The sequence below is a fragment of the Podarcis cretensis genome, assembly GCF_951804945.1.
Source record: "Podarcis cretensis genome assembly, chromosome: 2".
In the NCBI taxonomy this organism is placed as follows: Eukaryota; Metazoa; Chordata; class Lepidosauria; order Squamata; family Lacertidae; genus Podarcis; species Podarcis cretensis.
Genome location: NC_137171.1, coordinates 128,056,864 through 128,071,414, shown reverse-complemented (window position 1 = coordinate 128,071,414; position 14,551 = coordinate 128,056,864). Strand labels below are relative to the sequence as shown.

General features: G+C 50.3%; 1 protein-coding gene across 11 annotated transcripts in view; it reads right to left on the bottom strand.

The window, feature by feature from the left end:
* Positions 1–659: 659 nt before the first annotated feature.
* LOC307209519 (uncharacterized protein) overlaps positions 660–14,551 on the bottom strand; it is a 75,631-nt gene continuing 61,739 nt past the window's right edge. For 10 of the 11 annotated variants that reach the window (XM_079964670.1, XM_079964666.1, XM_079964668.1 and 7 more), the window contains one exon: positions 660–2,716. In XM_079964670.1, the coding sequence (XP_079820796.1) occupies positions 840–2,716 (1,877 nt within the window). In that variant the 3' untranslated portion in view covers positions 660–839. Of the gene's footprint in view, positions 2,717–7,624; positions 7,799–11,055; positions 11,182–12,161; positions 12,303–14,551 lie in introns of those variants that run through there. The other variant, XM_079964661.1, reaches the window with a different exon arrangement.

Genomic DNA, 14,551 nt, shown 5'->3' with positions numbered 1-14,551 from the left:
TGGTTGTCAAGCCTCTGCTTAAAGACCTCCAAAGAAGGAGACTCCACCACACTCCTTGGCAGCAAATTCCACTGTCGAACAGCTCTTACTGTCAGGAAGTTCTTCCTAATGTTTAGGTGGAATCTTCTTTCTTGTAGTTTGGAACCATTGCTCCGTGTCCGCTTCTCTGGAGCAGCAGAAAACAACCTTTCTCCCTCCTCTATGTGACATCCTTTTCTATATTTGAACATGGCTATCATATCACCCCTTAACCTCCTCTTCTCCAGGCTAAACATGCCCAGCTCCCTTAGCCGTTCCTCATAAGGCATCGTTTCCAGGCCTTTGACCATTTTGGTTGCCCTCCTCTGGACACGTTCCAGTTTGTCAGTGTCCTTCTTGAACTGTGGTGCCCAGAACTGGACACAGTACTCCAGGTGAGGTCTGACCAGAGCAGAATACAGTGGCACTATTACTTCCCTTGATCTAGATGCTATACTCCTATTGATGCAGCCCAGAATTGCATTGGCTTTTTTAGCTGCCGCGTCACACTGTTGGCTCATATCGTGTTTGTGGTCAACCAAGACTCCTAGATCCTTTTCACATGTACTGCTCTCAAGCCAGGTGTCCCCCATCTTGTATTTGTGCCTCTCATTTTTTTTGCCCAAGTGCAATACTTTACATTTCTGGAGGGGGTTGGACTAGATTCTGAATCTATAATTCTATACTTCACCCTGGTGTGAGATCTTAAATTGACTTTTGAACAAGTGAAATTTTATACACATTCCATGTGCTGATATGCTTTCAACCCCGTATGAAATATTTGGTGGGCCATGAATGAATCCTTTCCCACATTCCAAACACTAAACCATTTCCTCTCTTGTATGAATTCTTTGATGGGAAATGAGAGAGCTGCGTTGACTGAAGTTCTTTCCACATTCCAAGCACTGAAAGGGTTTCTCCCCTGTATGAGTTCTTTGATGGGAAGTGAGATGTGCGCTTTGATTAAAGCTCTTTCCACATTCCAAGCACTGAAAGGGTTTCTCCCCTGTATGAGTTCTTTGATGGGAAGTGAGATGTGCGCTTTGATTAAAGCTCTTTCCACATTTCAAGCACTGAAAGGGTTTCTCCCCTGTATGAATTCTTTGATGGGAAGTGAGACTCCCCTCCTGACTGAAGCTCTTTCCACATTCTGAGCACTGATAGGGTTTCTCCCCTGTATGAATTCTGTGATGGGAAGTGAGATTGGCGCTGTAACTGAAGCTCTTTCCGCATTCCAAGCACTGATAGGGTTTCTCCCCTGTATGAATTCTTTGATGGGAAGTGAGTTCACCACTCAGACAAAAGCTCTTTCCACATTCGAAGCACTGATAGGGTTTCTCCCCTGTATGAATTCTGTGATGGGAAGTGAGTTCACCACTCAGACGAAAGCTCTTCCCACATTCGAAGCACTGATAGGGTTTTTCCCCTGTGTGAAGTCTTTGATGGGAAGTCAGATGACCACTCAGATGAAAGCTCTTTCCACACTCCAAGCAGTGATACGGTTTCTCTCCTGTATGAAGTCTTTGATGGGAAGTCAGACCACGACTCAGACGAAAACCTTTTCCACATTCGAAGCACTGATAGGGTTTCTCCCCTGTATGAATTCTTTGATGGGTAGTAAGACTTTCCTTCCAACTGAAGCCCTTTCCACAATCCAAGCACTGATAGGGTTTCTCCCCTGTATGAATTCTTTGATGAGAAGTGAGATTCACCAACGTACTGAAGCTCTTTCCACATTCGAAGCACTGATAGGGTTTCTCCCCTGTATGAATTCTGTGATGAGAAATGAGATGGGTCCTTTGACTGAAGCTTTTCCCACATTGGAAGCACTGATAGGGTTTCTCCCCTGTATGAATTCTGTGATGATAAGTGAGATGGGTCCTTTGACTGAAGCTTTTCCCACATTGGAAGCACTGATAGGGTTTCTCCCCTGTATGAACTCTGTGATGGGAAGTGAGATTCCCCGAGTGACTGAAGCTCTTTCCACATTCCAAGCACTGATAGGGTTTCTCCCCTGTATGAATTTTGTGATGGGAAGTGAGGTGATCCTTCCGATTGAAGCTCTTTCCACATTCCAAGCACTGATACGGTTTCTCCCCTGTATGAACTCTGTGATGGGAAGTGAGATTCCCCTCCTGAGTGAAGCGCTTTCCACATTCGAAGCAATTATATGGTTTCTCCCCACTATGAATTATTTGATGGGAAGTGAGACTATCCTTCCGATTGAAGCTCTTTTCACATTCCAAGCACTGATAGGGCTTCTCCCCTGTATGAATTATTTGATGGGAAGTGAGACTATCCTTCCGATTGAAGCTCTTTTCACATTCCAAGCACTGATAGGGTTTCTCCCCTGTATGAATTATTTGATGGGAAGTGAGACTATCCTTCCGATTGAAGCTCTTTTCACATTCCAAGCACTGATAGGGCTTCTCCCCTGTATGAATTATTTGATGAGAAGTGAGATGGGCCCTCTGGCTGAACCTCTTTCCACACTCCAAGCACTGATACGATTTCTCCCTACTCTGTGTTCTTTCGTGTGAAGTGAGGCTATTCCTTCGAATGAAGCTCTTTCTTTGATGGGAGGTGCACTGGGAGCTCTGACGGATGTTCTCTCCACACTCTGAATATTTATCTGACTTCTCCGCTATGTGGATTCTGTTGTGCTCCCCCTTGTTCTTCCCTTCTGATTCATCACCATCTGCAATGAAGAGAGATGCTAATTAGAGTCTCAGAAGGAAATGGGAGCTCCAGATTATTGAACAATGTTAATGAATGCTTGTGACAGAGGAAGAACTGAAGAGAATGAGATGTGAGGCCGTCCAATAGTTTTCACTGTTTTTGTTTCCTGGTATTAACTGAGATATTGCTTGGCTTTTATCTGGGATGGATCCACTCCATCTCCAATCACAACATGTTATGATCCAACAGGGATCCTTACTGAGAAAGTCCATGACCCCATGATTCTCCTCCTTGACTTCTCCTGTGTGAGTGCCTGAGGGCCCTGCTCTTGCCACTAACCACCTGGCCCGGGGCGGGGCCTCAAGCCTCAAAAGGACTGCTCTGCTGCCCAGGAGGACTCCCCTGGGTGAGTGCCTGAGGGCCCTGCTCTTGCCACTTACCACCTGGCCCAAGACGGGGCCTCAAGCCTCAAAAGGACTGCTCTGCTGCCCTGGAGGACTCCCCTTGGTGAGTGCCTGAGGGCCCTGCTCTTGCCACTAACCTCCTGGCCCGGGGCGGGGCCTGATAGGCCTCACAACTACGGTTGCTGTTACTGCTGCTGCTGTCCAGGAGGACTCAGGGGGGCGCAGAGTTCTTTTTAAAATGTTTTTAAATTTTTCTTTTGAATTTTTTGTATGTGGGGGTGGGGTGGATGTTTGGTTGGGCCTGGGAATTTGTTTGATTTAGGTGTTTTTGTAATTTTTACAGGTTTTTTGTATTGTTTTATTGTTTTATTTTTTAAAAAGGTTTTATTTTGTTCTTAAGGGGAGGGGTCAGGGCTGCCGGGGAGTGGGTCCCAGCCAACAAAATGGCTGGGGCATGTTCCACAGGGGGGGATGCACTGGGACAACCGATCTCAGTGATCACGGGTAGGAGGAGGAGTTACGCTAAGACCAGACCATGTCATTACAGAGGAGGCAGGTTTAGTCGTTGTCTGAGGACTATCCCTGCCTCCGGGTCTGGTCCTGACCGGACGGATACTAGAATCAGCAAGGGATACCCACATGACCTGAAGGTGCTGCTGTGCAATGCCAGGTCAATGATTCATAAGACCACTGCCATCCATGACCTGATCATGGATGGAGGACTTGACCTGGCATGTGTAACAGAGACTTGGTTGGATGAAGCAGATGGGCCTGTCCTTGCCGCTGCTTGTCCACCAGGTTTCTCTTACGCACAGCAACCCAGGTCATGTGGGCGGGGAGGGGGGGGGGTTGCAGTGATTTTTAGGAAGTCATTAGTCTGCACCAGGCATCCTATTAGGAAGACTCAGTTTTCTGAGTGCATGTTCTGGAAGCTGGGCAATAGGGACAGTACAGGATTCCTTTTGGTGTACCGACCTCCCTGCTGCACCAAGGATTCCCTGCCCGAGCTGCTTCAGGTCGTGGCGGATGTTCTCCTGGAGACACCTAGCTTGGTTGTCCTAGGGGATTTTAATATCCATGCCGACATGACCTTACAAGGGGCCGCACGGGACTTCGTGGAAAGCATGGCCTCCATGGGGCTGTCCCTGAATAAGTCTGCCCAACCCATAGCCGCAGACATGCCTTGGACCAGGTGTTCACCTCTAGTGACGTGGGTGATCTGACACTAAGTAAAAGCGAAACAAAAGAAGCGCCATGGTCAGATCACTTCCTGGTGCAACTGGACTTCTCCGCGACCCATCCCCTCTGCAGGGAGGTGGGACGAATTCGGATGGCCGGCCCCTGCCACTTAATGGATCCAAATGGTTTCCAGAGCCTGGTAGGGGATGTTTTATCCCATGTTGATGGCCTTTCAGCTGATTCCCTGGTGGCCCGCTGAAATATGCAGTTAACCAGGGTTATTGACTGGCTCCGAAGCGCCCTCTCCGACTGCATGGAGCCCGGACAGCCCACGGATCTGAGGGCAATGAAACAATCATTGAGATGGCTAGAGCGACGGTGGCAGATAACTCATTCTGAAGCTGACCGGACACGGGTTAGAGCTCAATGTCGAGCCTACCAAGTGGCGGTTTTGGCCATTAAATCCTGCCGTCCAGTCAGCGCTTCCCTGCATGGCTCTGCTTGGGGCTGACCTGGGCAGGAAAAACAGAGTTGCAGCAGCGGTCCTGCCGTCCGTGTGAGATAGAGGGATAAATCAAGTCCAGAGACAGTTCGTTGCTATCTCTAAAAGCGTTTATTTACAAGCCATAAATCAGTCTCATTCCATCGGAGCTTTCCGGCATCTCTCCCGTGCCAAAAGCACACACAGCTTCTTTTCAGCGTCTCTCAGTCAAAAGTGAAACCAACTCTCACAGACAAAGACAGACAAAGCCTGTCACGTACAGCCCTGCTTCAGGCCACTCCCCAGATACAGGACAACAAGGAGTTTTAATCCTGTAAACTCCAAACTCCACAGCGGTAGCAACGGCGAAGACTTTCTTCACCACCTCTATTGCATCTGCAGAAAACAGCAGCAGGAGACTTTTTCAGGTGGTTTGCAATATAGCAGAACCACCTGTTACATCGGGGCCCAGCAAGGGCCACATGATCTCCTGCAATGATTTTGCAGTTTTTTGCAGATAAAGTCGCTCAGATTCGGGAAGAGGTAGACACCACCATGGGAGCAGGGCCGGAGCGGGAGAGTGTTAGAGTCTTGTCTAGTCAAATTGTGTGGGATCAATTCCAATCTGTTACCTCCGAGGATGTGGACAGGCTGCTTGGACGAGTGAAACCAACCACCTGTCTCCTGGATCCTTGCCCATCCTGGCTAATAAAAGCTAACTGGGAAGGGCTGGGCGATGGGCTTCGTGGGGTGGTGAATGCTCCCCTCTGTGAGGGAGCCTTCCCAGACTCGCTGAAAGAGGCGGTTATTAAACCGCTTCTTAAAAAACCATCTTTAGATGCGGCCATAATGGCCAACTATCGCCCAGTCTCAAATCTTGGGCAAGGTGATTAAGCGAGTGGTTGCTGAACAACTCCAGGCATGCCTGGAAGAAGCGGATCCCTTCCAGTCGGGATTCAGGCCTCATCATGGGACTGAAACTGCCTTCGTCGCACTGGTTGATGATCTCCGGCGGGCTAGGGACAAAGGTGAGAGCTGCTTCCTAGTTCTGCTGGATCTCTCAGTGGCGTTTGATACCATCGACCATAACATCCTTCTGGACCGTCTTGAGGGGCTGGGAGCTGGGGGCACTGTCCTACAGTGGTTCCGCTCCTTCCTCCTGGGCCGTGTTCAGAAAGTGGTGGTGGGGGATGAGTGTTCAGACCCCTGGGCTCTCATTTGTGGGGTGCCTCAGGGTTCTGTCCTCTCCCCCATGCTTTTCAACATTTACATGCAGCCGCTGGGAGAGATCATCAGGGAGTTTAGGCTGGGTGTTCATCAGTATGCGGATGATACCCAGCTCTACCTCTCTTTTAAATCAGAACCAGTGAAGGCAGTGAAGGTCCTGTGTGAGTGTCTGGAGGCAGTTAGAGGATGGATGGCGGCTAACAGATTGAGGTTGAACCATGACAAGACAGAAGTACTGTTTTGGGGGGACAGGGGGCGGGCAGGTGTGGGGGACTCCCTGGTCCTGAATGGGGTAACTGTGCCCCTGAAGGACCAGGTGCGCAGCCTGGGAGTCATTTTGAACTCACAGCTGTTCATGGAGGCACAGGTCAAATCTGTGTCCAGGGCAGCTGTTTTCCAGATCCATCTGGTACGCAGGCTGAGACCCTATCTGCCTGCGGACTGTCGCGCCAGAGTGGTGCATGCTCTGGTTATCTCCCGCTTGGACTACTGCAATGAGCTCTACGTGGGGCTACCTCTGAAGGTGACGCGGAAATTACAACTAATCCAGAATGCGGCAGCTAGACTGGTGACTGGGAGCGGCCGCTGAGACCATATAACACCGGTCTTGAAAAACCTACATTGGCTCCCAGTACGTTTCTGAGCACAATTCAAAGTGTTGGTGCTGACCTTTAAAGCCCTAAACGGCCTCGGCCCAGTATATCTGAAGGAGTGTCTCCACCCCCATCGTTCTACCCGGACACTGAGGTCCAGTACCGAGGGCCTTCTGGTGGTTCCCCCACTGCGAGAAGCCAAGTTACAGGGAACCAGGCAGAGGGCCTTCTCGGTAGTGGCGCCCTCCCTGTGGAATGCCCTCCCACGAGATGTAAAAGAGGACAACAACTACCAGACTTTTAGAAGACATCGGAAGGCGGCCCTGTTTAGGGAGGCTTTTAATGTTTGATGTAGTACAGTATTTTAACAAACAGCAACATCTTTACCTGAACACTCCCCATCAGAAGTTATCTCAATCTGGTTGGTCTAAATTTAAATTTATACGTAAATCTCTTTCTTCACTTTGAACCCCCTCCCTCCCATTTTCATGATGAAACCAACTCTGTATTGTTTCTTTGGTAACAGAAGAGGAAAAATGACTATTACTCACTTAATCTAAGCACAACGGCCACAAGAGCTTCAGTCTAGGCATTTGGCTCTGCGATGTTGAATGTTCTCTGTGCTCTCCTGTTTCCCCTTTTTTTGTTTCAGTTGAAAGCAATTCATGAACCCAGAACTCATACACTGACCACTAATGATGAACTATATGTTATAGATATTCCGGCAAATTTATTCTGCTATTTTACATAGCGACGGATCAGTGTTGGACATTGGTAAGGCATTCAGATCACAGAACTGATTTTAGACCTTTTGAGCTGCCAACACATCACGGTGACTGGGGAGCTGTGATCTATTCCTAGCTCAAATTGCCTGCAGATGACAAAGGAGCAGGCAGGCAGGCAGGTGGGGGAGCCCGAAAAGGTGCCCCCCTTCTCCATCTCCATCCGCCTGCCTGCCTCCCCCCACCCCCTAGCTGAGGAAGCCCCAATTCCTCTCTGGCGCCATCCCTCCACATCCCCATCTCCCCTCCCCTGAGACTCACCAGATCTCTCGGAGGTTCCTGGGAGGGAGCGCTCAGAGGTTGTGGGGAGGGATGCAGGAGACAACCTGACCAGGTCAACTGTCCATCTTCCCCCTTCCATCCTCGCTAAGTTTGCAGGATCTGTCTCTTTCATCGTTCCTGAAGAGTCAAGGAGCCAAAAGAAGCTGCAGGGTCCTGGGAGAGAGGAAGAAGCAAAGGGAGCCTCAGAGGCCCTGCAGGGATTCTCCTGCCCTAGATATTCTCCTGCCCCTGGAGAAGCCCAAATGGGGCAGCCCCTTCCCAACAGAAGCCCCATTTCTAAACATCTCCAGTGCTTGCAGTTTCCCCTGTTTGCTCCTCACCCCACTTCGTAAGGCTGACATTGAATTCAATGGTGCTTATGGACAGAACTTGGTGCCAAAACCAGTCACCATCCTGTCCCCAAGCCTTGGCCAATCATCAAAACTAAACTCCATTTCCTTCCATAGCAATACAGTGAAAGTTTGAGGCTTTAATCCATTTCAATTTTATCACATAGTTCGCTTTTCTGTTGTAATCCATAAATATAATCCCATTCTCTTTTATCTCCTCTTGCTTTTTATCAGTTTGTTCAGGGAAGGAGGGTTCGTTCTGGTGGGCTGGATCTGGAGCACAAAGGGTCAAGTTCTGCTTGCATGAGCCCTTGTGTTCCTTCTTCAAACTTATTAGGCAGGAACGTCAGAGGTCAAATCTGGAGAATACTTCATTCTGGGCTACTTATGACAGAGCACGGAAGACATGCAATCCATTCTTTTCAGTTCTGTCAAGTAGGTCCTTCCCTAGATTTCTCAAGTGCAAGGACCCAGGGCTGTCTGAGTTAGGGGGTTCCTTGGGGTCCAGGTCAGCTGGCTAGTCAGGATTGTCACCTGCAGAGTATATGTCAACTAAAGGATAATACTCTGCCTTGAACTGAGGAGTTTTTGGAGCTGTTGCTGAATGTGGAAGCAGAGGAGCTGGTGATGCCACATTTTGGAATAATCTTGAGACTAATACACCACTCCTCCATAGATATTCTCTGCGCTTATACACTATATTCACAAACTTTACGCTCCTCTTGTGAGAAGATACCTAAGGGCTTAGGGTAGCTTGAGAGAAGTAGCTTATTTTGAGACAGAACCCATTTCCAATTCTTGTTTATCAAAACCCTCTCCCTAGTTGGTTTTGGCTTCTGACAGGACAGCAGAGCATTTGATAACCTTGCATATTGTTTCATATTGATATAGGGATCTGGTGTGCAGATTCCAGTAACCTAGAAATAGTACCTCGGGTTAAGAACTTTGCTTCAGGATGAGAACAGAAATCATGCTCCGGCGGCACGGCAGCAGCAGGAGGCCCCATTAGCTAAAGTGGTGCTTCAGGTTAAGAACAGTGTCAGGTTAAGAACGGACATCTGGAACGAATTAAGTACTTAACCCAAGGTACCACTGTACAGTACAAGCTTCTTAAGTGTTCTGTCTGGACCCAGAGCATGAGCTACTCCTAAGTAAGTTAAAAGGTATTTTTAAGTCAACTTTTTAATATGGCACTATTTTAATTTTTTTTAACATTTTTGCTCTTCTTTGTACTTATAGACCTCCTTTTGCCATGTGGACAAATTAAACCTCCCTTATTCATTTATTTTTAATGGTAGGGAAAGAGATATTGTTGTATTATCCGGTTCCACACTCTTTGCCAGACTTTATTCCAGAAGGGTTTACAAGTACCTATCAGGATGGTAAGAATTTTATTACAGTGAGCCAAAAAGGATTTTATGCATTCTATGTCCCTCGTTAGCAGTACAAGTCACCCAATGACGGATAATTCCTCATTTGCACCAGAGGCTTGGGAGAAGGAGTCTTTTAGCCTTGTATTAGCATTTCCTGAGGATAGTTCTGAATTTTGCTTTCAGATTAGTTCCTCTACCTGTTTAGCCTGAATTTGGCCTTGAGTCGCTTGAGCTCCTGGTCTCAGTGCCAGAGATGACTTAGCAGTTGAGCTGCCTGGGCCCCAAGCCTCTTTCTGCTCATCCTTAGAGCTGCTGAGAGATCCTATAAGGTCAGTAATAGGATCTGGCTCCTGCTGTTTCTTAGCCACCTCCTCATTTTCCTTATTCACGTAAAATGGAGTAATTTTTGCTTGGGCTTTCTTAGAGAAGCTCTCTTTGGAGGAGGGTCTGTGGCACTTGGGGAGAGAACATTAATTTTGTAACTACTCCGGGTCAACACTGTCTTTCCCCTTAATTCCTCATCAAGTTTCCTGATATCATTAATAATAATGATAATAATCCTAGCCTGAGGAAGAAATTGAGGCTGAAATGATTGAACAATGCAAATGACTGCTTGTGAAAGAGGAAGAAGGGAGGGGAGTTACTGCCTTTTTTGGCTGGTATTAGCTAACGTATTTATGGGACCCGGAGATTCAAAAAGCCTGGCTCGTTCCAGGGATGGATTTAATTTGGCTCAGTCGTGGAATCCGCTCCATCTCCAAGCTCAGTCATTTCTTTGCTCAACCAAAAACAGACAGAAACAGAAAGGAAAACAGAAAATTTGAGAGGATGTGCTGCTCTGGTTCGGCAGAAGCGGCTCAGTCATGCTGGCCACATGACCCGGAAGCTGTACGCCGGCTCCCTCGGCCAGTAAAGCGAGATGAGCACCGCAACCACAGAGTCCGCCACAACTGGACCTAACGGTCCGGGGTCCCTTTACCTTTACCTTACCTCCATGGCCCTAAGATCTCTGAAGCCTACACTGAAGAAAGTCTGGGCAGCTCAGACCAGCCTCCTCATGGTTTGAAGACTGGTGGAAGCATATTCCCAGACAGAACAGGAGATACCGTATTTTTTGCTCTATAGGACGCACCTTTTCCCTCCTAAAAAGCAAGGGAAAATGTGTTTGCGTCTTATGGAGCAAATGCAGGGGGGAGGCAGGCAGGAAAAGCCCCCAAGAGCCGCACACAAGCTCCGAGGAGGGAGAAGGGACTGACTGGCCGCATCAGTCCCTTCTCCAACCTCGTAGAAAAGCCCACAGGAGCCACGCACCCTTTAAAGAGCATGCAGCTCTTGGGGGCTTTTCCCCGAGGAGGGACAAGGGACTGACTGGCCGCTGTTGTGGGAGATGGGGGAATTCCCCCACCTCCCGCAAAAGCAGGGAGAAGCGCACAGGCTGCGCGCAGAGCTGGGGGGGGGGGTTATATTTTCCCCCTTGATTTCCCCCTCTGAAAACTAGGTGTGCCCTATGGTCAGGTGCACCCTATGGAGCGAAAAATACGGTACATCTCCTATTGAAAGTTTTACATTCCAGGAGAGTTGTGGGTGTGTTAACATCTCAGATGCTGCAGGTGGCGCTATGGGGCTCCCTCAAAATAGAGGAGGTTTGTCCTTCAGAGATCTGTATGGAATTTCAAAACTGATTTCATGATCCAGCAGGGAGCCTTACCAGAGAGGCCACGATCCCAGGATTCTCCTCCTTGACTTCCTTCTGCAGGCCTCTCTGGTCAGGATCCAGCAAAGCCCAGTCCTCCTCTGTGAAAGGAACAGCTACGTCTTCAAAGCACACTGGACCCTAAGAGAAACAGGGAGCATAAAGATGATCTTCTAAACATTGCTCTGTTCTTTTCTGAAACAATTTTGTTGTGTATTTAAATGATGGGTACAGTGTTGCTTCAGGATAAGAAGAGAAATTGCACAGTGGTGGCAGCGGAGGCCCCATTATCAAATGTGGTACCTCAGGTTAAGAACAGTTTCAGGTTAAGAATGGACCTCTACAATAAATTAAGTTCTTAAGCCGAGGTACCAATGTATTAATCTTTGTGTAAATGGGGGAATTCCACAAAACAATAATTTTATTATCTACGCAGCACTCATCTTCAAGTAAATCTTTGCAAGCATTCCCATTTTCCAGATGGAAGGACCTCCTCTCTCTCCATCTGGTGGGGTGGCCCCTCCCCCTGCCCACAAGCCAACTTCAAGGGGCACCAGGAGGGGGAGGGGAGGGAATGTTGGTTGGTTGGCATCCATCCATCTGTCTTGGGAGACCATGGAAGAGTGTGTCTTTGGGAGTGAGATCCAGTTGTTGGAGGGTAACAGTGCCAGCCGTGGGTGTGGAGACCGACAGGGGAGAGACATGTGTTGTTGCATCTGTCACACAGGAAGTGGTCCAGTTGTGCTGCTGCAGATGCAGGCGGGCTTTTCTTCTCCCTGTGCTCCCCCCACGTGGGAATGTTCCCCTCTGGCTGCAGCCTCTGCTCACAAAGGTGACTTTTCCCTCCCTCTGAAGGGGGTTTATTTCCTTGACCCAAATCCCCCTCCCCAAAATGAAGGCAGCATCTGGACCCCAAGGAAGAGCAGAGATGCATATTTCCTGCGATCTCCCCCCCCCTCCCTGGCTTGGCAGAGAGGACAAAGGAGGACCCTCTGCTCCCCGACTTGGGGGTCTCCCCCCACTGTGCATGATCTGAGCAGGGACCCCCACGCCCCCTCCCTGCCCCCCTGGGACCCCCTTCTCCCCATGGCACCCTCAGGGGGAGGAGAGAGGAGACTCACCCGAGTCCAGGAGGGGCTTTTGCAAAGGAGAGAGAAGAAAGCAGGGAGGGGGGAGGGGGGAATTTACCCATGGAGGACCCTGCCCCTCCCCCTTCACTCCCCGTCCTCTCTAGGACTCCAGCTCTGCTCCTCTTAACCCTTGCCGAGCCCAGCCCTCCCTCTGCCCCCCGGAGCCCCCCTGGGAGCCCGACTCGGCGCCAGGGAGACGGGGCTTCCCCAGGAGTCTCCTCGAGAGCAGGCGCCAGGGAGGAAGAGGAGTCCCCGATCCCCCCAAGGGAGACCCTTCCAAGTCTTCCCTCCAGCTCCCCATCTTCCCTGGGGCAGCCCCACTGAATCGGGGAGACGCCTCCTTCCCTTGGACTTGGGGGCTGGCAGGCCCAGCTGGGCTTCTTCCAGGCTCTGGCGGAGTCAGACTTGGGGGGCCCTTTCCCCCCCTCAGTCCGCCCCCCACACCCAGGGGGTCCCCTCAGCCCTCCTTCTTGGGGGTCTCCCCCGCTCCCCCCTCTCAGTCCGCCCCCCACACCCAGGGGGCCCCCTCAGCCCTCCTTCTTGGGGGTCTCCCTTCCCTCCCCCCCTCAGTCCGCCCCCCACACCCAGGGGTCCCCTCAGCCCTCCTTCTTGGGGGTCTCCCCCGCTCCCCCCAGCTTCTCCCCTTCAACTCCCGCCTGACTCCTCTTCCCCCTCAGAAAAGGCGCCTTGCCTTTTCCCGCCAAAAGGGCTGGCTCCGCCCCCCGCTGGCTTGGCAGCCAATCAGAGCGAGGCTCCCGCCCCCTGGGTGAATTTCTGAGGGACTAAGTCCGCTGACTGGCCTGGCTCTGCTGTCCATCACAGGCCCAACCAAGGGGGGCATCTCTAGAGATCATCTCCGTCTGTCAGTTACCTGTCAATCCATTTTAGGGTTTGAGATCCTTTGAAATAACTGTTCCGGGTGCCAGAGCCCTGCGGGGCCTAAGTTTCATAAACAGTAGTAGTGAATGGATGGCGGAAAAGTCTGGGAAGGGGCGAGAGGCCCCTGCCTGCCCCCCTCAAGGCTCCTCTCAGGTTCCTCCAGGGTCCGAAGCCGCCTCCTCCATTTGGGGGGGGGGGGCCAGGAAGGGAGTGGTCCCTGCAGCTTGGCCTGCTGGAAAGGGGGCGACATGCAAGAGGCCAGCCTGGCAGGGTTGTTGTGGAAGGAGGAGCTCCTGGGAGGAAAGGAGGGGCCAGGGAAATGCCATTCTGCCAGTAAAGTGCCTCCGTCTCTCACTCCTCTTCCGAAAGAGAACCAGGGGGGTGTATATATATCTAGGTAGGAAGGTAGGTAGATGATAGAGATAGATAAACGGCCTCGGTCCAGTATATCTGAAGGAGCGTCTCCACCCCATTCTTCTGCCCGGACACGGAGGTCCAGCGCCGAGGGCCTTCTGGCGGTTCCCTCACTGCAAGAAGCCAAGTTACAGGGAACCAGTCAGAGGGCCTTCTCGGTAGTGGCGCCCGCCCTATGGATGCCAAAGAGATCAACAACTACCAGACTTTTAGAAGACATCTGAAGGGAAGTTCAGGGAAGTTTTTAATGTTTGATGTATTACAGTATTGTAATATTTTTTTGGAAGCTGCCCAGAGTGGCTGGGGAAGCCCAACCAGATGGGCGGGGTATAGATAATAAATTATTCTTCTTATTATTATTATAGAGATGTATGTGTGTATAACAGACGGGCACAAAATTTGGCCGCCGGCCCTTCCTCCCGCTCCAAACATAGAAGGACCGGTTGCCCTGACCCAGCATGGCCTCTGCTCTTTCTGGCCTCCTGGGCAGCGTCAACTCCGGGACGGCCCTCCTCGCTTGGTGAATGGAGGGGCGAAGTCAACTTACACTTGGACGTGGAGGCTGTCAGGGCCTGAAGCGCAGCAGGACAGGCCCAGCTTTTCTCCAGCTCCGCTTGCCCAAAAGCAGCTGCTCCCCTTCAGGCCGATGTTCCCCTTTCTAGAAATGGGGGCCTAATGCTTCCCTCGCCCTCTGCTCCCTTCCCTGAGTACTTGCACCATTCAGTGCTTTGGACGCAGCCCCGCTTCCCTGGCGGAACAGCCGGATTAAGGGCACCAGGAATATCTATCCTTTATGAACTCCAGAGGGGAGCTTCTCGCTCCTCCTGTGACAAGATTCCCAAAGGCTGAGGGTAGCATGAGAGAACTAGTCTCTTTTGAGACAGCACCAATTTCCATTTCTTCTTGATCAAAACCCACAAACGCTCTGCTAGGATTTTTCCAGAAGGTTTTACAAGTATCTATCAGGATGGTAAGAATTTTACTAGCGAGCCAAAAAAGATTTTGTGTTCCATGTCCCCTGTTAATAGTACAATATGCTCATAATCCCTCCTCATTTGTCCGAAAAGGTTGGGAGAAGGAGTCTTTTA